This window comes from Ciconia boyciana, chromosome 1, assembly GCF_034638445.1.
Source record: "Ciconia boyciana chromosome 1, ASM3463844v1, whole genome shotgun sequence".
Lineage (NCBI taxonomy): Eukaryota > Metazoa > Chordata > Aves > Ciconiiformes > Ciconiidae > Ciconia > Ciconia boyciana.
The window spans coordinates 37,728,284-37,751,920 of record NC_132934.1 but is presented as its reverse complement, the minus strand read 5'-3'; the positions used below and the strand labels follow the sequence as shown (position 1 = coordinate 37,751,920).

The 23,637-nt window shown below is 45.7% G+C and overlaps 1 protein-coding gene across 1 annotated transcript in view; it reads left to right on the top strand.

Annotated features, from left to right (window-relative positions):
- Positions 1–20,866: 20,866 nt before the first annotated feature.
- PPM1H (protein phosphatase, Mg2+/Mn2+ dependent 1H) overlaps positions 20,867–23,637 on the top strand; it is a 139,744-nt gene continuing 136,973 nt past the window's right edge. The window contains exon 1 of the mRNA XM_072862755.1: positions 20,867–21,102. Within this exon, the coding sequence (XP_072718856.1) occupies positions 20,867–21,102 (236 nt within the window). The remainder of the gene's footprint in view (positions 21,103–23,637) is intronic.

The following is a 23,637-nucleotide window of genomic DNA, read 5'->3' as shown; positions in this document are numbered from 1 at the left end:
TGGAAGGTCTGAGAACGTGTTGTGTAACCAAGTCTGTTAAAATTAAACAGTGTGATAACTGCTGACACAGCAATTGAGCTGCTTATACCAAAGGCAGCCCCACAGCTGGTGTACAACAGCACACATCCCCACACAGACCAGTGAACACCAGTTGATCTAGTCTGAGGTCATCGGAAGCATTTTTTTAAATAATCTTCAGAGACTGAAAAATGGGCGACGTTGAAAATTACCACTAGGTTTATAAACCGCTGCCAAATCCTTTGTGGTATATGAATGATAGACTTTAATGAAATGTGGCATTGTCTTCCACAATATACTATCAAAGATAACTGGTACAATAAAGGTAATATCTGAGAAGCTTTCGTCCTCCCAGTCTTCTGTTAATAAAACACAGACACTAATCAGGTGTTGCCTTTTAAGTGCAAATCAGAGCAGAGATTCACATTCTAAGGGTATTTTTACAGTGCTTTGTCCTACTGTCAGATATGAAATGTGTGCAGGCTGTAAATGGGTAACTTAAGATACCTCTTCCCTGGGATCATTTCAGTGTATTTCTATTATTCAGACCAGATTCCAGACATACCCAGCTCTCGTCCCCGCAGTGGCTTCAGGCATCAGAGAAGTAGGTATTTGCAGAGGGGACCAACTTGTTAGGGGTGGCCAAAGAGCCTTGTCCTCTCTTTACTGCCTGGTGAAGCTACAGCTCTGGAAAGCTCATCTGGCTTCTACTGCTGAGATAGGGGTGGACAAGGTATCTGGAGAGGTGTTGGGGTAGCTGCTGCCCCCACTCCTTCCATCTCTTCAGTGGCAGCAAGCCCATCTCCCAAAGCCTCTTCCCCTTAACTTGGTTCACCTTCCATGTGAGGTTTATCCATAGGCTCGTCCATCCTTCTCCCCTGGGAAATGCCCTGGCCCACGCTCTGATCACCACTCCTCCGTTGTGCCTGTGCTGCTGAGGAGCCTTCAGCGCCCCGTGCTGTTTGACTGGACCACAAAACAGAGTTGGAAGAGGTCCTTAGGACTCCACTTCTGCTTCCAAATCTTTGAAAAAAGTATGTTAACATCTACTTTTCATTCCTAAAGCATAAGACACTATTTTTGCAGTGGACTTTACCCCTGACTAATAAGATTTCACCTAAAGTAATTTCTCCAGAACAGCATCAAATGCATTAAAACCAAGAAAGAAAGATCCCTGGCTTCTTTCCCATCAAATATCAGTAGTAAATCCTTTTATAGAATTTTGCATGGTTGTAAGATAAATGGTTGATTCTTCCAAAGGAAGAGAGCTCTGTGAGGGTTATGCCTCCAAGTGAAAGGAAACTGAAGTCATAACCCAATGATCTTCATTCCCAATAGCCATGTCTGCGCTGTGTGGACCAGAGGATCTACAGCCGTCCATCATGGCTCCCTCCTTGCCAATGTAACCAGATTTCTTTCCAAACGCAATTACTGGGCACAGAGGGGATGGTGCCCACCAATGCAGGGTGTCACCATACAGGCCAGATGTTGTCCATATGCGCACCTCAGCACCTCACTGAGGACCACCCTGTACAGCAGGAGGGATGCAGCCAATGTACCTGTCCTACATTTGGAAGAAGCAGCCATATAAGATAGCGCACAGAGATAAAGGTATACTTCAGAAGTTACCAAATCAGAGATTTCAAAGAGCTCCAGCAACCAGGTTGGGCAGTGAGGAGGAGCAGACAGCACCTGAACATACCACAAACCCAGCAGTGCTCTAACGTGGGTACTGGTTAGTAAGTTAGTTACCTTACTATCTATAAAAAGGAAACCTCTTTACCTCATAGTATTCTTTATGTTAGCAACTTCCCTCAGCACCTCTCACCATCAGGTAGTAGGTGCCTCCATGGCCCAGAGACAGCCCAGTGTTGCTGCTGGAGGCTCCAAACCTAAACCCTTCCTGTCTGCACATCTCACAGAAAGGGATTTTCCACTCTCCACTCGCCCCAACCGTTTAGCACTGAGATGATAAGCTGATATACAAATAACCTTGAGGTAGTCATATGTTCAAGTGTTTCCTCACATAAATATTTTTGAGGATTTTAAATTATAAGGAAGCCATTTACCAGGCTGTGGTGAAGGAGGTATTGGGCTGTTGAAAAGAAGGAAATAATCAGGGTAAGAAACGTTTTGTTCTGCTGTACATCTCTCTCTTCATACATTGCCAGGAGATGGTAATGAGCAGTGAGTCATGAGTAGAGTTTCACTGGAATGAAAAGGGGCAGAAATAGACCAGAAAGGGCAACTGTCAGTAGCCTGAGTTTTCTGCAACGTACCTTCCAGGTATGCTCATCACCCTGCAAGGTGTCCTTCTGTTGCAGGTGCCTACAAAAGCTTCCCAAACTAAATTTGTCAGTGTCAGCTTCCCTGACTGCTTACCTGGCAATCCTTTGTCTCGTCAGGACCCAGCCCCACATCTCTACTTCACCCACTCTTCCCCATCTCCTGCACGCGAGTGCTCCCATCTGAACTCTGTATTCTTTCATTCCTCCTCCTTTACCCGCATTTCCACCAACCAGGACCCTGCCCCTTCTCATCCATGCAAGGCAAGCTGCAAGTCCTCAGGCCATCCTCCCCTCCTCGTCCTGAGCTGGCCCACGCCTGGCATCCTGAACCAGAAGCACAAATACAGGCTTCAAAGCGATGTGTGTGTGAGGCATCAGCAGCCGCAACGGCAGCTCAGAGCTCTGGCTGCGCCCTTCTGCCAGTGGATGGAGGTGCCTGTGTCACGTCTCCTGAAAAGCCCCCACACAGCGAGCTGGGAGAGGCTGTGGCCGCTGCTTCCGATTCAAACATCTCAAACAACACTTGAGCAAGGTCTGGTCAAGTGTGATAGTTGGAAGAGCCACCAGCACGTGGTCTGTATTTCCTTGCCTGCAATGAACATCTGGATGTGATCTGAGAGGAACCTCTGCTTCTTAACTCTGTGTAGTGATTGCTCCCACCTCTGAAAGGGCAGGCTGAGAAATCCCACTCTGCAGCTGATGTGCTGGTCACCAGCACAAGCAATCTTATGTGCTCATAACAGACGGCCACTGTGAAAACACAAGATATTTCATGAAGCTTTGCAAATCTCCAGGGAATTAACAGAATGATGTGGAGAACCATGCCAGCTTTGACCCATGTGCTGGGTTCAGCAGATTGCGGACTGTGAGCTGCTGGTGGGATCCCTTCAACATCTGGGGGTCGGTCCTCTGAGCAGGACACAGCCTGACGTGCGGCTGATGCAGCGGCAGAGCTGTGTAACCTGCGGCTCACGTCTCACTGGAGCTGCCAGCAGCCAGGCTCTGAGAGCAGGGCTTGATCCGGATGCCATGCTATGTCCGGGAATACTCTTCAGCCATCCTAAATAGGCATCTTTGGCATCTGAATTTCCATCTGAGACACTGTTTGGAGACGCAACTGAGAAAAACTGGTAACTGAGGTAGCAGAGAATGGCCAGTTCTCACAAAGTCAGACAAGAATTCACATTTTTGTCTGTTCTGCTCTGTACCGTTGCCTTTCTGAGATCAAGTCCATACCTCCGCTGGCTGGCTGGCCCGCTGGCTGGCCCAAGAGGCTTCCTCCTCCTCATGGGCTTCTCAGCAGCTCATCCTGATGGCAGGCATGAGGCATCTGCAGCATGAAAGGCTTCAGAGCCTCTCTTGAAGACGAAAAGAAGGAAGATCAAGTGCTTGCTTCCCTCCCTAGTCCTGCATTTTAAGCTCAGCTAGGTCACTTACAGAGGTGCACTGACTATATTTCTTCAGTGCTGCTACTTTTTAAAATGTGGTACAATTTTTTTTTTAATCTGTTTTTGCCTTCTGGTCTTAATTTTATCTCAGTTTTGTTCTTTTCATACACCTTACCTATAAGTTTGCACCTTAGATTCATGATTTTTGGGAAGGTTCAATCCCAAACTTTTGCAGAACTATTTAGAAACTGATTAAAACCTGGAAAGAGAGACAAGCTGGTTAAATAGCACACTCCAGAAGTCAGCCATTCGGTGTGACATAGGAAATGCAGATTCTTTCAAACCCATGTTGCTTCATCATTTTGACCCATTTGATCCTACAGTTATCATTATTTTAGTGTTATTAGGGAAAGAAAAATTATGACTACAGCATTATGTGCTGTCAGCATGATCCAGACACCCATTTTGCTGCTAATTCTCAGTGTTTCTGACAGTTTGGTTACAGACGTGGATTATGATAGCATGTACACACTGTGTAGCAATCAGAATTGTATCGAATTTGAGTTAAGTCTTTAACTGCACTGTTCCAAGTGCTCATTAATCAATATGCTTATCAAGTTGTTTTTTTAATGTGCTCTTATTCTTCTGGCAGCAAGCACCGTTTACTTTCATATGGAGTGACAGATTTATCACTGTCATCTAATATAACAGCAAGTGAATGACCCCCATTGCCGTAACAGCCAAACAGACAATTTGGCTTGCAGTCCTTTTGTAGGACTGAGATGGAGCAATACATACTAACATACTATAGCTACGAAGTACGTACCTAGACGCATAATGCGGAACAGGGAGCACTGGGAGTGCCACGCAGAGTCGTTCGGATGTGAAACAACTATGCTCCGCCTTGCACTTGCTTGCTTGCTGGATGTCTGCAAGCAGACCCAGACTTGGCATAAATGCAAAGTAACTTAAGGCTTCTGTAATTTTCATCTGCATTGAACAAGTGCAGGAAAACCTGTAGAGCTTGAGATTTTCTGGGGTTTCTAATACAGGTAGGTTTTCCCAGAAGAAATAACAGAAGCTTAGTGAATCTGGGACCAAGTCCCTTGCCAAATCTCATATTCCTTCTCCAAAGTGGAGGGTTGCTACAAGTACTTTATAGTGGAAAAAATATTAGGAATTGAGAAATCTGCCTCCTATTCCTAGCATTCCTTTCAATTACATCTGAACTTTCTGAAATCACATTTGACATTAAAATTCAGTGTGAGATAAAGATCAGATAGAAAGCACGGCTGAATCAGTTGAAGTTTCCAAAGAAAAGCAATTGAAAAAGGAGGTAATATAAAAGGCTTAGGCAGTCCTAATAAAGGCATCTGAAAAGCACAGTTTAAATAAACAGATAAATGCATGATGTTTTCAGTACAAAATTCAGTCCCACTCATCCCATAATAATCAGTTTTCGTTTTAATGTAACAAAATGTTTGTAACACCCCCACCACTGCCTTTAATTCCTGTGTAACACAAGATCAATTACACTCTTTTCAGACAGCTGTTCTTTTACTTCATATTTTGCTTCAGAAGAAATCGTTAATACCTTTTGTATAGGCATATGCTCAGTACTGCTATAATGTTGTTATCTGAAACAGATTACAGAAGCGGGTTCATCAGCTGAACAATCTTGGCCTCATAATATCTCCTTCAGTCTAGGAGAAAATGGTCTGTTTTATTAATGGCTGCTGTTTACCCAGAGTTTTTCTGCAGAAAAAAAATAATGCCGCTACATTGCTATCTCTGTGACAATATACAGTATTTTTTCATGGAGATATTGAAAAAAAAGTACTGTTCTTTATCATTTATTGTATCTCCATTATCAAGTCAAGTCCCAGCTGCAGTAAGGACCTTGGTGTACTGGATTACAACCATGCAATAATATCTGTCTCAGGGACTATACCCACCTGTCAAGTATTTTCCCTCTCAGAATAAGTATTGAAAGAATGGAAAATGAGGATGCATTCAGTATCTCTATTCAAAAGGGAGACATATAAAAGAGCAGCTATCCCATTAAGTAGTTGTTTATTTCAAAGGGATAAAGAAGAGTTTGCATCAAAAATATTTCTAGTTTCCTTTGTTACCACTCTATTTAGCCAGAGACAATAGCTTCTAGTAGTTTTTATAGTTAACATTGCAAAAGCTTCTATTTTGCTTTGAAATGTTCATTTGACAGTAGCATTTACTAACATATCCTGATGAACAAAAAGAATATATTTGAAGCACTTCAAGAAAATGTATTTTATTTTCTAATAATCACTAAAAGGTGATGGCCAGATTTTACAGGCAGCATTCAATTCAAGGTCAAGTTTGTAGGGCAAAGATGCCACTTGAGGCCACTTTTACAGCCATTTTGTATGAATACAGCAGTTTCCAACAGAAATTAAAGCAGATTTAGGGACAAATGTTGAAAAATATTGTAAATAGACACTGATGTTCTCTTCAATTTGCTAAGTCATGCTTGTGCCGCTGCTATTTCTCTTTCCACTAATTTTATTTACAGTTTCATTGTGTAAATATTTGCAGGAAGGAGAGCTGAGCAAACAGCATTTTCATTATGGGGTGATCCGCATATTTTCATATTTGTCCCAAATTAGATTGGAACCAATTTTTATGGCAAGAAAACCCATGCAGAATTTCAGCTGGGAAATGCAGAAGTGTTTGGTGGGTGTGCAGTCATTTGCCAGCCAGGATTTGTTATGGGACTCTGCAGAAAGGATGCCCTGGTGCATGATAACAAGGAGATTTATTCCAAGGACCTGAAGCACTGAGGTTGTAGTTCAGATTAAGCAAACACAAACCAATCTATTTTATTTCAGTTCTTGCAGTGCAACAAGTTTGCAAATTTAATGTTATCTTGTGAAAATTTGCCATTTTGCAGGACGTTATTAACGGTTAAACCCCTGTTTTTCTGGGGAAATCCCTAGTCAGGTCCAGAAGCAAGTGGATCTTAGACGTGCACACTGACATATTCAAGGAAAACTAAGCTTTAAATAAACCCAAGCAGGCTGAGTACACCCTCACCCAGGCAATGAATAGTAACTGTGACTTGCCCCAGCAAAGTCAGCTACTCAGGAGAGTGTGAGAAGCTGATGTTTCAGCCTGAGAACTCTTGTCATTCGCTCTATGGGATAAAGCAATTTGCAGAATAAAACAATCCAAGAGATTTCAGCAAACAAATTTGAGGAAATCATGATACAGTCATAAAAATTTTGTGAAAAAAAAAAAGGCTAAATCTGTCACAAAATATGTATGGCTGCTATTCCTTCTATTGCCTAGGATATAAAGTAGTTTCAATTACAAGATATCGAGGATATCATTAAACTCCCTTCCAGAACAGAAGTTGCTCTTCCTCAGCTCATTCAACTGTTTTTGTATTATCATTTAGGAATTGTAACACAAATATTTAACCATAAGGAAATGTTGCAAGCAAAATATGACTTGTGCACAAAATGCTTCAATTTAAAATAGAAACAGTTCTTTTTTGACAAGGTTAAATGCAACTTCTAACACTCTAAGGATGCCAGCAGTTAAAACATAGAAATAAAAAGCAAGGAGCCAAAAGACGCACATGGAGTTAACAATGCTCTTTAAAACCTCAGCGGAGGGCTGAGACGCACATTTTTAAAATAGTTAAGCCTGAGCGTGCATATCAATGTGAGCGTCTTCTGAAATCAGGGCTGGCGTTCTCACCCATGGGAGCACCTTCAGTGAGCCTTGCAGGTGATGGGGCCACAGCTCAGGCTTGTGGGACGGGAAACAGCAGCTCCCTTGCCCTGCCCCTGCCAGAGGTCCTGCCCTGTGCATGGGCTGCTCCCAGCCAGGCTGTGGGCATCGGGATTCATCCTCGAGGCTGGTGTGATGGGTGCTCCTGGGTCCGGCCAGCTATGTGAGTAATGGTTGTGCCGATCCTTGTGTGCCATCATGAGATGATATGGCTCACTCTGTACACCAAAATCTGGGCAAGCACTCAAGGAGGCAGTACTCTGACCTCCGCTCTTCACTTTTTGAGTTATTTGCATCCCAGCAGGGCATGGTTTAGCATTCAGTTGGCTGGGGAATTCGAGGGCTAAACACAGTTACAAGAAACTGTTGACATCCTTTGATCTCAAAAGTCTCCTTTGTAATTACAGCTGAGTCTTCTCCTTTCCGCTCTGGGGGATGCTATTGTACCTGTGACTTTGAATCTCAAAGGAAGAAGATGGATAGGGGCTGCAAGGAGCTGGGAGTGGACCCAATCTTTTCCACAATGCAACAGCTGTGATTTTCGTGACAGCCCACACTTGTGGTAGCTTCCCCTGCAAATCATACTGCTTCGCTGGCAACGACACCAGGGGAAATAAAAAAAGCATGCCTGATGCTGACCTGCTCTATACTCGTGCACCCACGCATCAATCCAGTTGCGTTGCTGGATATAAACCATGTCCAGTTAGGGGAGAATTGGGCCGCTTATTCAAGAGCAAGCTCTCTGCAAGACAATGTATACACCAGAACAGTGCCTGGACTGGCCCAGTTACTTTCAGACTGAACGGGCACCTCCGTGCGCAGCCCTGACCCCTGTGCAGAGCAGTAAGGGGTGGCAGGCAGCCTGGAAGGCAGCCGTGCCAGCGCAGGGGCAGGGTGCGTGCATGCCGAGATCGCTCGTTCAGAACGGGACAGACTCAGTCACACCGCCCAGGCTGGAAACCTCCTTCTTCCACTTGAATCTATGTATGTTATACTGTCATATACCATCTGCAAAAGCTTAAGGTGTTTTATACAAACTATGTATGCAGGTGCATGAATGCGTGTCCATAATACAGCTATTTTAACTTTCCTACAGAGAGAATTCTTTCCCTGTGCTGGATAAGAAGAAGCTGCCAGCCTTGGGGCAGCTTTTTTTTCCTTATACCACATTAAAACATTGCTATTCAGACTGAACTTTACTGTGAATCATATGATCACACTGATGTTTCAGAATGTAAGTGCGGAATTCCCTTTTGGCATTAACAGTATTTATGAAAGAAACCAGAACTTGTTCAAATGTAAAATGTGGTAATATTTTGCCTTCTGGCTATTTTTAATTTTTTATTTTATTTCTGCTAAAGGAAAAGAAAAAACAGTCTGAAGAGCTCTACATGAAAAAGTATCAAAAGATCATTGTACCACCCTGAAGGAGATTCTCACATAAAGTTTCTCTCAAGAGTTTTCTGCATAGATTTTGTTGCTGTTGTTGTTAGGGAATTAATCTATATTTTATTAAGAGCATTCTGAGCTCATATGCACTTTTCATTATACAAGATCTGCAGCTACTCTGTTAATGGCCAGCTAGAAGTGATATGCAGAGACACTGAGAACTTGTTTTGAAGAGGCTGAAGAGGAAGAACACATATGACTCATACAAAAATGTATTGAGCATTGTGTTTCTACAAAAGATAACTGTCTACAGGCCTGAGGAGCCCAAGCTGCTGGGATCTCATGTTCTTTGCCACAGAGAGCCCGTGCTGGCTCTGCATCAGGACAGTACGGTTTCATCAGGGGTAGCCCTAGCTGAGAGCACTTCAGTTTAACCGGGGAGAAGCCACGGCCTGGGCTTCAGCACAGGTTGTGGGGAGATTATCAAGAATGATGGATATTTCCTCCGGCACCTCTGTCACGCTGGCACCTGCATTACTTCGTTTCCCTATGACCATTGCTGCTACCCAAGCTATCAAAGCTAAAACTACGTGCACTGCAACTCCCCTTCACTGCTATCTTTGGTATAACGACTATTACCAAAAAAAGGACAGAAAATACCATTATGACCTAATCCTGCCAATGTTGCCATGTCACTAATTTTAAATGAATGAGCAATTTGGGCAAACTGTCATATAAAAATCTAGTTGGATTTATGCATTCTTGCACTATTACTATTATGATACAGTAAGTTTATTTTTCCAAGTCAGCGTTCAAGATAAAATTGATGATGTGTGCATTAGGAAACAACAGGAAAAGATGAGTGTTGAAGGCAGCAATATGAGCCCCTATTTTTGATGAATTACAATCACCAGGACTTTTTATAAAAATTACTATTTAATCAGAACGTCAAAGCCAAGTGCTTAACTCCAGATCCTAAATACAGCTGTGGACACCTGATGGAAACACACTGTTTCTCAGAGCTGCTAAGCACACACAAATTTTGCTGAAGCTAACTAGTGGCTGCAACAGAAGCCAAGTGGAAGAACTTTCTAAAAATCAGGTTTGCTTTCCTTGGCAGCTTCAGGAGCAGCTGGAAACAAGTTCTACCCCCGTAGTTTCCGTGAAGGTCCCTCATGGCTGTGTTGTGCAGAATAACAATATCAAGGGGGCTTAAATGGCTATGAATTTTCTGCAGCAAGGTCTCCATAACAATGTTTAATATATGGTAATAAAACTACAGACTATGTTGTTTACATCAATAGCATTTACTATGACCTACCAAATTACCCTTTATTCATTAAATCAATAGTTTCCAAAATTCATTTTCACCAAGGACTGGAGTCTTTGCTCAAATATTATTGTGGAACTAATAATGGCATCATTATGATAATAGTCCAAAACTATCATAATCCATATTACTGAATTAATATCTTTACAATTCCTGGATGCCTTTTTCCACCTCACCCAGACACCTCTTTTATTCCTGCCTTGCTTCAACCCTCCGCTGCCCCATCTTAAAACCTCAACCATTTTTCCCTAAGGGGTAGCTGGTACCCCCCACAAACCACTTCTCACCATGTCTTGAGCATCTCATTCCTTTCCCAGGAGGGGTAGAGACCTGTGACCCTGTAGGGCACTGTTCCCTGTTTCCATCCTTAGGAAGATTTCTGGTCATTTGCAAGTTTGTGCTCAGGACAGAGACCCCCCACCTTGGGGCAAAGCCCTCGGGGCGGAGGGTCACTGCTCCCCTTGTGTGAGCCCCCTGCATGCTCCCAGAGAGGAGCAGCAAGCTCGGCATCCAAAGACCAGTTTCACTCCCTCGTTAAAAAAACCCTGGATGCAGACTCTCACTGAGTGGCTTTAGGGCATCTAGAATAAACCGATAATTGTACATGTGAGCTGTAATCCCATCACAAAATTCCCCATGAGGAGCACATGAAAATAACCCAGGAGCAGAGTGCACAGTGCTTGCACTGTTTCCCTTAAAGATGTTTGCTTAAACTTCAGGGAGTGGCTGGTTTTGACTGAAAGCACTGACAGGTCAACCCTTCCTGAGAAACTTCTCTCAAAGAAAGAACTTCATCCTTGAAAACCCGCTACATCAATGTAGCTGCCAACAGGGTCAGAGACATACCTGCTTATCAGCATTTTTAAATGCTTCCTATGCAGTTTGTACAAGCCTTTCCTACCGGCTTTGAATTTCAGGCTTCATCAGATTTAATTGAGCACCGTAGCTGTCTGTGGTGTCAACACTTTTCTTTGGTCTCCTCTTGAGCTGCAGACTCTCTCCCTGCTGTCACACCAGCAAACTTTTTGACCCTGCCTTCAAGACCTGCATCCCTCACTAATTGCTGCTGAAACGGCGGTCTGCTCAGAGCCGGGTTGTTTTGAGCAAACTGTCAAGGGGAATATCTTACAGTGCTCCCCACCCACCTAAATCCTTTATTATTAAATAATACATAAATATAGATAATACATTTCCAGATTTTTCTTAACCACGGGTCTTTTTATGGGACTGCAAATTCCTGTAGCTCAGTAAGTCCTGTTATAAAAGCGCAAATGGAGATACACTGAAATCCGCCAAGGAGACTGCTTTTGGTTTGGGATAGAAAAGCGCAGGCACAAAGGACAAAGGACAAGCGGTTGTAGCTGTGACCACGGCTCCTGGTTTTTGGTGCAGGTAGACGGTTGTCTGAGGGCTAGAGGTGCTAAGCCTGGGCTGAGCAGCCCCAAAAACTGCTCCACCACCTTCACTGTCAGCCCCAGGCTGCGCCCGGTGGGGGAAGGCAGAGAGCAGCAGCCAAGTTATTTTACTGTCATCTTCAGGGAGACCAAAGTCGGTTTTACCTAGGCTGGTGACAAGTTTTGGACCAGCCATGGGGTACCGCAACCGCACCGCAGCCTCGGAGGCCGTGCGGTTTGCACAGGGCTGTTGTGCCGGCCGCAGGCAGCGAGCCCGTGGCACCTCCCCGCTTCAGGCAGGGCACAGAAAGCAGAGGGGGAAGGAGTCTGAAAACACGGGGTGAAGGGAAGTCCTCTGCACCACGGTGAGAACTGTTTTCAGTGGCTAAGCTGAGAAATGATTGGCAATAACCAGCATTAGGTTACGGCATGCTAATTATTTACTCTCATTACTTACATGTATTTGAGGTACACGTATCACTCAAAATGCGCTACAGCTCCATAGAAATAATTGATTTTTTTAAAACATTTTATATGAAAAATATTGTAAACACACATGTTAAATCACAAATAATTACATTTCCAAAAGGTCAGCATATTTATTCTATGTCAGCTATTTGGCAGAAGATTATGATACTCGCTTTATTGCTTTAAATCTGTTAAAAAGCATCTTTTCTATCCAGTTTCTTAGGTTGTTCCACACAATAGTTGAAAGGCCACGACCCACAGAAGTCAAAGGTTAATTTGATTTTCAGATACATCAGCTGGAGCAACCAGAAGGTCGTGCAGATTGCCTATTGTTGTGGCAATGTGTTTGCTTAGGGCATTTCCCGCTGCTGCCTCCGCCGCGGAAGCAGAGATGTTCAGACAACCCTGTTTGCACTTTTTCCCCATCAGCCCGCTCCAGAGCCGAACTGACTTCTCCCTGACGCAACCTTTTCAGTCTGATTTTAGCAGACCAGTTTATTCTTTGGGTTTTTTGGAGAACATCTGAAAAAGCCAAGGTTTCTGTGATCTCAGAAGATCCTTTAAGGTAGCCAATAAGTATATTGCAACACAACTGAGATGGGTCCTGTTCCCAACCATTGCAACTCCTCGAAGTCGCTATAAGCCAGATGGCCATAACCGACACGTTGCTAACGCTCTCTTACGTGTCTGTCCCTCAGCTGGCAGCACTGCAGTACTGAATGAAGTCCTGGGTTTTAGTCGCTGATTCAGTTCAAACTGGGAGAAATGAAGCAGATATAACTGTCACATTTTCATGCCTTGGGCAATCTATTGTAAGAAGATGCAAGAAAAAATTATTCATTTTCTATTATTATTATTTTTAAATCCACTCTACAGAAGACTGTCAAAAGCTATAGCTTCTAGTCAATAAAAAAGGAAGTAAAAAACAAAGACAAATCAAGCCAAAAAAAACCCCCAATAAATAAAAAAAGGTGAGGAAGAATCAATTTAAATAAAACTGTCATGAGCATTAATAAAAGACAGTGGTCAAGTGTGGGGGAGAAAAAAAGCAATGTGCTTGTCCAAGCTGAAAATGGTTTAGGGCCCACACGACTGACACAGGTCTTTGCAGAAAAAACAGCAGATACTATAACAAGAGACCCTTGAAGGATGCTGTAGAAGAAAGGACAAAATTTATAGTATCTTATTACACAGCTAAAACAGGAGAGCTCTTTTTTTAATGTAACACAACTTAATAAATATTTATATACACACTTTTACCTCTTCATAAGACTTTTGGAAGTGCCAATAAATTCTAAATGCTTGCTTTTGCCTTGTTTGTTCTTCTTTCTTTGGCTGTTGACAAGATTCTGCATATCAGTTGTAGCAATCTGAGTGACAGCACATTAATATCAGAATGTCATGTATTTGGGAAAGCCGATAGCCAGGCTGACTACGCAGGGCCACAGGCACCTCATGAGCAGTGCTGGAAAGAAAAAAATGAATGGAAAAACAGTTTCCATATTCCTGCTTACAGAAGATGACCAGAAATCCAAGAGCTGAATACAAAAGTAGCGTAATTTTTTAACTTTCTCTGCCACCATTCAGTATAGCTGGGACGGTGATTTCTGACAGCACAAAACATCTGGTAAACTCAGCCTGAAGTCTAGGAGCCCGGGGTTTTGACAGCTTGCTCAAAAATCCCACTTCCTTCCTTGGCAAGGCTGGCTGAGAATGAGTGCCACGTAAGGCACCTGGGATTTCGTATGCCCAGGCTGACATTCAATCCTTGAAGTTTTGCCAGAACTGTTCATTTAATTAATATTTAAAAAAACACCAAACAAACCTGTCCAAAATAAAAAGGAGAAAGAAAAAAACATGAAGAATAAAAGAAAAACAAGTACTCTCAAACTCTAAGCAGGGCATGATGGTTAAGGCTTGACCGTGCTGCCGACAAGACCCTGGCCGACACGCAGCTGAAATTCGGTGCCTGGCTGGCCCGAGCTGCAGGAAAGCGCGTGCAGCAGAAGCCGCAGCCCCGATGTAGGGAGAGGATCCCTCTTTGTGTTTGCCAGCTGCTCCGGAGCCGCCCTCGGCAGACGAGAAGCCCCTCGCCCGTCCATCCCGCTTGTTCTTGAAAAACCCTATTTAAAGAGTGTCTGCAGCGAAGGCAGCTAGCGGGTTACTCAAGAATTCCCCACTGCTTGGTATACACAAATCACTTCCCTGTGTGTTTAACCCATACTTAACTCAGGCACGAGTCAAGACCATCTTATATTCTGAAACACGCTCCTACTCAGCCTGAAATGTTGAGGCAGTTAAAACACATGCATCTGTGCCTGTGCTCAGCCAAGCTTTCAGTGCTGTCCCATAACTCTAAGCACCTACAAATACCCACACATCCTTTTACCTGCTCATTTTCCGGTTGTCTCTGCATTGCAACTTATTTGATTACTTTCAGGTTTTTTGCTGAGACTGCCAGCGAAAGTGTTGCCATCGCTGACATTTTGAAGCATCTCACAACATCAGCAGGGCAAGATGTTCTTTTGCAGGAGCCAGGGCAAAGGAGCCCAAGAGAGGACATAATCATTTTGCTCCACCTCCCCTATGAAGAGCTGCCAACGGGAGCACATAAACAAGCTAATCCCTATTCCATCCCATTATTAGCAGATTTAGCTACAGGCATTAAAAAGGAGCAGATAATGGAAAGTTAAGAAGAGGTAGTAGAAGCAAAATCATGATGCTGATGTTTATTGCAAAATTAGATGTTTATTTTCACGATACTTGCAGATAGATTCTTGTAGAAAAAGAATGTGGTTTTTGGCAAATGTGAAATTCTTACAGGCTTACGGGCAGCTTACGTTGAAGTATTTATTTATATTTATATAGATTGCAAGCAGTTATAAGGTTTTGTGACATCTTTTACTGTGATTGCCAGTCAATTAAGATGCCTCTTTAGGGCCTTTTTCCTGCCTGGGTACCTAAACCAGGACTGCTGTCATGCAGCTCAGGATGCTGCGTTTATTAGTCCTCCACTGTGAGAAGGTATATGAACCCACTTTTGTGGCATGAATGCTTTCACCACTCAACTGTACAGCATATTTTTGAGTAAGGACAGGGCTGTGACAGGGCTCTGCTTTGTGTCGCCACCTAAATATTTCTGGGAAGGGGCAGAAAGAATGAGCCTGCGAAAGCAGGAGGGAGAGACTCTCCTGGGGAACAGGACACCTGGGTTCCAGCCCCTATTGACTAGAGGATGGTGCAGTAGAAAGCAGGTATAGCAGAGGAAACCTATCCCTCCAAGTATGGCTATTATTTATTTATTTTTATATTTACTTGGTGCTCTTGCTTGCGAACTGGCAAGAGCACCAACAGCTTTGATCTTGTCAGCTCTGATAAGCCTAGAAATGCTGGGGGTTGCTGCAGGCGTAGACAGGAGACCTGGTATTGCAGGAAGTAGGACTGATGTCTTAATAAGTGGCATTTGCTCCTCCACATCACTATGATGCCTCAGGCACTGTGCTTCTGAAGGCCCTTTCTCCAGAGATAAAGAGCTTCCTCATGCTCATTAAAGGTCGCACAGTACTTTTGAAAAGGTAAGCATAACTTCATTGATCGCCACATGACATGGTGATCTTCCTAAGCAGAATCACGTGCAAAAATAAGGCTCTAAGTGTTTTTGGTTTGGGGGATTAACAGAGAAAAACAACCAATTCTTCCCTCAAAACTGTTTTTTCCCCTGCAGATACAGTCTCATCACCATCATGTCAGACACCTATTCTGATATACTCTCTGAATTCATTCGGCAGCAGAGTTCACACCTGTGGATATTCTGCACATCTGTGATAATATGACACACAATTCATGCTCGCAGAAATGCTGCATTCATCTCACATTAGACTACTTCTTCTCTCACCCAAGTCTTTGGGAGTATTCCCATTGCTTTTATTCAGAGCATGAAATGCACAGGAAACAAAACTGAAAGCAAGCAAGCAACGCAAGGTATGAACAAGGTACAAGCAAGTTAAGAGTTACACTGTTGAAATAAATTCCATACTCCTACGAGGCAGAGCCCCAAGTATTTCCATGTTCTGTGAAAGAAACAAAAAAGGGCCTGCACCAGCAATAATTTTTGTGATCAGAAAACGTGTAAACACATTGAGTCAATGCGCTTTCATTGGATATGCTTCCAGCTACTCCACATAATATACCCTCTGCTCAAGTACTCAAGAGCCAGAACCAGAGTCCTCACAGCCAACTGGGTATTTCGTCTTGCAAGCTTTTCCTTTATTTAAAGTGATTTTTGTTACAGTTCTTTAAAAACTGTCTAGAAAGGCAGAAATAGGACACGAGTAAATGGAATTAAGCTGCATCAGGGGAAGTTCAGACTGGGCATTAGGAAAAGGTTCTTCACTGAGAGGGTGGTCGGTCACTGGAACAGGCTCCCCAGGGAAGTGGTCACAGCACCAAGCCTGTCAGAGCTCAAGGGGTGTCTGGATGATGCTCTTAGTGATATGGTTTACTTTTAGGTAGTCCTGCCAGGAGCAGGGAGTTGGACTCCATGATCCTTATGGGTCCCTTCCAACCTGAGATATTCTATGATTCTATATATAAATAGTACCTATAGAGAGCTTATGATAGCCGTAAGCTTTTTGCTGACTGTAAGCACTTGTCTCCTTTCCCCCAGGTTGTGGGGGAGAAGTTGATAGCTGGAGGGCAGGGCTGCCACTCAGAGGGATCTCTCAGTGGGCTGGAGAAACAGGCTGACAAGAACCTCCTGAAGTTCACCAAGAACATATGCAAAGTCCTGCAACTGGGATGGAGTAAATCCATATTGAGGGCTGACTATCAAGAAAGAATCTTTGCAGGAAAGGGCCCGAGGGACCTAGTAGACAGCAAAGTGAGTATGAGCCACCAGTGCCTTTGCAGCAATGAAGGCTAACCACATATTGGGGCGTATTAGCAATAGTCAAGGGAAGTGATCATACCCCTCTAAATGGCACTAGTGAGAGTATTGTGTCCAGTTTGGGGTTCCCCAGCTGACCTACTGCAGTGAGTCCAGCAGTGGGCCACCAAGATTGTTGCAAGAAGATAATGAGAGAAATGGGTTTGTTCAGCCTTTAGAAGGCAAGGCTACGGGGGAGAAACCTTACTGCTGTCTTCAACTACCTAATAAGAGGGTATAGAGAGGAAAGAGTCATATTCTTCTTGGGGATGAATGGTGATGAGTGGCAACACACAAACTGCAACAACAGAAATCCCAAATAGATACCAAGAAAAAGATTTTCATGAGTAGGTGGTTGAAGATTGGAACTGGTGCCCAGAGAGGCTCTGGTATCTCCATCCTTGGAAATATTGAAAACTCAACTGGACAAGATTCTGGACAATGTAATATAACTTTAAAGTTGGCCCTGCTTTGACAAAGAAGTTGGAGCACATGATCTTCAGAAGTCATCTCCAATCAGAATTATTCTATCATTGTATAAAAGTTTAGAGTATTCTCTGTGTAAATCTGTTTTCATCATGATTAAAATGCTCTTGAATTTGTTGAATGCTGAATATGATGCATGGCAAGGTGGCATAACATAATTCAGATGCTTCAAAGAGCTCATATGAATGTGGTTCTGGCCCACACGCAGCTTCACTAGCTCCACAGCGTGGTTAGCCATTCAGAGAGAAAAGTATATTTATCCCAATATCACAAATAAGTTTACATTTTTTAAAAATCCAACATGTCATCTTTCATTTGCATTAGTCTTGGGATTGCAGAAGGACACAGAGTCATTTTCAAATATTTACATAGAGAATTCAGCCTCAAAATTTTATCTGGAGTCAATAACTAAACTTTTAGAGGTTTGCCCACCCCCAAGCAAAGATGACTGACTTGGACCAGATGGACCACGTGCTAGGAGATTTGAGGAACTTGCTGAGATCTGCCAGGCCTGACCATTACTTCCTTTGAGAAGTGGGGCTTCACCTTTGACTCAAAAGTGAACAACATGATCCTCCTTCCCAAAGAGAACTGAAATCAAAGCATCTCTATACTTTTCAGTATGAAGAGGCCGTATCATACCTGTTGTATCCTTACAGCATTCTTGTGCCAGAGGCAAGTATCCACAGAATTTCAAACAGCGCACAGATTTGTTTTGAGTGGTGAGCCGCTAAGCTGTCTCCCCATATGTCTGATCTGAGCTTTTCCTTGTCATCTTGCAGAGATAATAATTTAAACTCTAACAAGCCTGTATATGCTCCCTTACATTTCTCCCTCATGTTTTGTGCAAAATGGTGACCGAAGGTGGGGCAGGAGGACAAACACTGCATCCTCTCTGAATTTTAGAAAAATGGTATTTTTCAAAGTCTTTGGGTCAAATAAACTGCAAAGTTTAGTCTGCTGGCATAGCCTTTCCAGGAGTGTATGGGATAACCTGTGAGGGGCTCTATTTTTACACAGGAAAATGAGCCTCTCCAGGATACATGTCAACTTCTCCTCATGCCCCTCTTTTCAGTCCTGTCTTCTTCAGGGGGAAGGTCCATTGAAGCACTAGTGAGGGAAACGGGCGCTGGAATGCCTGTCTGATGAAAAACACTGGCTGTCTAGTAGACAAAAGAGAGTATAAAGAGATTATCCTCGGGTGGAAGGGGCTGGGAATGAACTGGGACCGGACAAATCAAATACGGTTCAGGCCACTGAACAGAGCAGCCAAGGGGCTTTGGGAATCCCACCACCTCAGGCTTGCCTTCCCCTGTAACGTGAATGTGGATGAACGGCTGCCTGTTATGGCACCCAGACACAGGGCCTGAGAAAAAAAGCCACTGAATTTTAACAAGCCTTTTGTTTCTTTTTATTTCTTATCATTTTTCTTTAAAGTAATGCCCTCTGCAACATAACCGGGAAACAAAGCAAAGCAAACAGAAATGCATGAAAGGAAGAACTACAAGGTTTCCATTATATTGTAATCAACTGGTGAGTTATTAATGTCAAGTATTTTTTGATCTGGGAGAGGTTTACTGTTCCTCAAAATATCTGCAATATCAGCCCTGGAAACAACTAAACAAGAGATAGAAAAAATAACCACCTTCTCCCAAAGGAGGTATATCTGTAATGCTTAATTTGGGGTGGATATTTTTCCAACTCTACTTCAAGTAGCACTTAACACACTCTTAGCATCCCTGTTCACTAATCTACTTTTGGCTCTGTAGACTTTATTAATAGCTTTATCACAAAAACTAGTAAGCCTCACAACATCTTTACATTTCTCACACCTGTACACAAGGAACCTGGAGCAAACCCAGGCATTGTTGGAACTCAGCTCTCGGGATGTTGTTTAATAATCAGAAATGGCACAAGCTCACAGGGCTCAGCCTCCAAAACTGTGTAACTGTGTGTTCAGTGGTATGCCAGCTGGTTTCTAGCATGAGCCAGCTAGATGACAGCCGATCATCCCCACTAGCCATGTGTGATGACTAACCAGCTTTTCCCTGCTAAGTCCCAGTACTGTGCTGCTCTCATGGCTTGCCGTACCTACCTGCTCCATTTCGCAGGTCACTCTGCCTCTCGGTGAGATGCACAGCTCTCAGGAATACTGCAACATCACAGGGCACAGACACAGCCTTGCTACAGAGGACAGACGTCCTACATACTCTTGCTACGTTCCCCTCACCCCTGTTTTTCTGAAGCTTGGCACACCCAAATCCGCAACCTTTCTGCACATTTGGGTGACCACCACTTGCAGCAGACCTCCCAAATTTTTTTGGTAAAAGAGTATGACGCAGCCAGAGAAGGAGGGGTTAAAACATCTATGCCCTCAAATTTGAAGATATTCAGGCTTGTCCTTTCACTGTTGACCCATGACAGCATCCTAAATGCCCGGCTGTGCGCGGAGGCACCCGGGGGGCTGCCGCACCATCTCTGCTGGCTAGCCGGCAGGCATGACCCCCGGCTTCCACAAGCAGGCAGGAGGAACCCCCAGCTAGCCGGCTACTGGACTCGTTTTAGGCCACTGCCGCTGGCCCGCCCTCACGGCCAGGGTACTTGTAATTCTTCTTTCTAGCAAATGGTCCTGCACGAAAAATATCCTTGACGTGTCTAAGGAGGAGAAGGATGGTGAACCCTTCAGGCGGGAGCCTTGTCCCACAGCCCGTAGGATCAGAGGGCTCTGCCAGGGGCTGGGACGGAGCGTCCCGCTTGAGCTGCAGCAGGACGGGCGCACTGCGGGTGGCCACCTCCCGCCCGCCGGTAACGGAACCCCAGCGCGCCGGGGCCCCCGAGCGACTCCGCGCGAAACGCCTCCCGGGCAACTCTCCCCGGCGGCGGCCGCGGGCAGGACCGCCCGCCGCTCCGCCGGCCCCGGCCCCCGCCACACCGCTGCAGGCAGCCGGGGGCGGCCCCGCCAGGCCCCGCCCGCCGCGCACCTGCCGCGGGCCGCCCCCCCGGCGCGGGAGGCGGGCGGGAGGCAGGGCGGGGGCGGCGGCCGCCCGTGCCCGGCGTGTGCCAGGAGCCCGCCGGTGCCGCAGGAGGAGCAGGAAGCGCTCGGGCAAATCCAGCCTCGCTATCACATGACTCAGCAGCCGCCGCCGCCGCCGGGCTGAGTTCATCCAGCGCCGCGCCGGGAGGGCGAAACCTGCCGCCGCCGCCGCTGCTGCGATGAGCCCGCGGCCCCGCGGCTGCCCCTGAGCCCGCCGTTCCCCCGCCCGGCTCCGCGCGGCCCGGCGCCCCCATTGCGGAAGCGCGGCGGGGGCTGCCGGAGCCGCCGCCGCCGCAGCAGCGCTGCCCGCCGACGCGCCCCGCTCCGCGCCCTGCGCGGCGGCTCCGGCGCTGCCGCCGCCGGCGGGGGTACTATGCTCACGCGGGTGAAGTCCGCCGTGGCCAATTTCATGGGCGGCATCATGGCTGGCGGCGCCGGCGCCGACCACGGCAGCGGCGCGGACTTGCCCCTCCGCTTCCCCTACGGGAGACCCGAGTTCCTGGGACTGTCCCCGGACGAGGTGGAGTGCTCCGCCGACCACATCGCCCGCCCCATCCTCATCCTCAGCAAGGAGACCCGGCGCCTGCCCTGGACCACGGGCTACGCAGAGTGAGTACGGACCGCGGCTGCGGCGGGCAGGTGGAGCGCGGCCGGGCCCGCCCGCCCCGCCGGGCTGACCCCGCTCCTGGGCGCACCGGCGGCGAGAGGCGGCGATGCCGGCTGACCCCCCCCCCCGCCCCCGCCGCGGCGGGTGCCGCCGTTGCCGGAGGCGGTGGGGGCGCCGTCCCGGGCCTGCGCGGCGCCGCGGGCAGCCGGAGCCGGCGGCGGGGGGGGCGGCATCCGCGGTGCCGTGTGCCCTGCCCGGCCGTAGCTTTGCACCTGGGTAGCTTGCTTCTGGGAGGCCGGGGATGCAAACGGTAAAGCGCCCGTGTCGGTCCCCGTGGAAGCGGCCGGTACCCGGCCGGGCGAAGGATGGCAAATGGGGGGCACCGCGGCCCCTCCGCCCGCAGTGTCGGCTCCGGGGGCGCTGGGGCCGAGGATGGAGTCCCCGCCGGTGAACAACTGTCTCCGTTCTTGACTCGGGAATGAAAAGGGCTATTGATAGGAGAGCCGGTTTGGTTTGTGCGTGTGTAACTGCTTCCCGCTGTCCAGAAGTGGTGAAACGCGTGGGGTTTGGGGCACCTTCCTGTGGACCTGGCAGCCGTCACGCTCGCTGATGGTGGCTGGTCGCTTATTCCCCAAGTGCTTTCCAGCCTGGGGAGACACTGGAGGAACATGAGCTCCAAACTGAAAGAAAAATCCGTTGGCCAACGCCAAAACTGGGCTTTCCCAGCAGTTTGTTGCCCTGACTCGCTCATGTCATGGTATTTACTTTAGAGGGTGTCTGGTCGGGACCTGGTTGTAGCCTTGAGTGCAATCAAACTAAATGATTGGACTCAGCACCTTAAATACCAGCTAGGCAAAGGGCAGTGTTCGTTTGGATGCAGATCCTCATCCCGCTGGCAGTGGGAGTAGCTGCGGAGGCAAGGCATGTCCTTGTACTCGATTCCTGTATCAGTACACATGTTGTTTTCTTTGATACTGGGAGCAGGACTTGGCGTTCGGTTTCTCTCTGCTGCTGTCTCTAAGCCTTGAATGTATCTGGCCATCCATGTTGCTACCAACTCACAGATTACCAAAGTTATGCTAAACGAGCTCTTCCAAGCTACGAGCTGTTTCGCTGTAGAGTGCTGTCTCTTCAGGCATACATGAATTCCCAACAAAGCTACTGCAAAAACTACAGTGAGGGCTTCATATTGCTAATGAGCAATCACTAGCTTTATTTAAAAGGTTGTTACATCATTGGGGACACTGAAATGGGAAGAGAGATTTAAAGAATTTTAAATTGGATTGTTCTCTTCAGATTATTGAAGAATTGAATAGACTAGTGAGCAAATTCCCCAGGAACTGTAAGTTTAAACGTTTAAAAGTAAGTTCTAATTTTTCTGCTACTATAATAGTCCCTTAAAAAGCAATGCTTTACCAAAGCAAGTAAGTGCTGCTATTTTTAGTTTACGTGAGGTGCTGTGGCTTTCAGCAAGTAACTGTAATTGCAAGTTGGTGACAAAGTGGAAGGGAGGTTCTCTGACTCCCAGGTACGCGCATCCACTGCTGCTTGCAAGCTTTGCCTGAGACTGTAGGGGAAGAAAAAACACGGGTGCCAGAAGTGAAAGCCCAGGTAGACCCTGTAGGTGAAACCTTCTGTGAGGGAGTGTTTGGAGATAAAGTAAATGGCTCTGGTGATCATGAAAGGAGAAGAACATGCCAGGATTGTTTTTATATACTTGTTATTTTTTTGAGCTTTGAGCAGTTTGGATAATTGGGAGATGTAAAAAAGTCACTGGCTTTCTTGGTTCCTATTGCTATCTATGTGAAAAGAGGCTGGCCTTTTGCTTTATCTCTGGTTTGTTTTTTTTTTTTTTCTTCCTTTTGTCTCATCCCCTTCCAGTGCAGTTACTGGTTCTAGTACTGGTGGAGCAGAGCTCGGTGAAAGGTACTCCTTCTTAGAGAGAGAGAACTAGTGAACGTGTTATCAGGCTCTTCCCAGAAGCATCTATATGATCTTCCAAAATGGGGTTTGGTGGTAACCAGAAGATGTCAAAATGCTTGCTGTGCAGAAGCTAAGAGGAAAGCAGTGCTACCAAAATTGGATTGTCCTCCAAAGATAAAGCAGTGCAACAGCCATTAATGAATAAAGAAAAAGAAGGAAATAAGGATGAACGGATGAACTTGGGTTTTGCCAAATATGACTTTTTCTTTTTTCTTTTCTTTTCTTTTTTTTTTTTACTCCTACTGAGCTATTACCAGGCTTTCTGAAAATAATTGCGAGACTTGCTTGAAGGTATACTTTCAAAATACCTGTTTTCCTTTTGGAACGCATTTGAGTTATATAGAGAAAAGAAATGGAAAAATACCAGGAAGGTCAATTTACTATTATACATATTCTGAAGTTTGTTTGCTTGGTGGAAGCGGGGGATGAAGTACTTTTATGCTATTATTTAGCATTACCTTAGCGTCTATATTAAGGAAGCTATCACAGCAGTGTTTGCCTTTTGTTACAGTACAAGTGAGCACTTGCAAGAATGTTAGGAGGAAGTTTGGTGT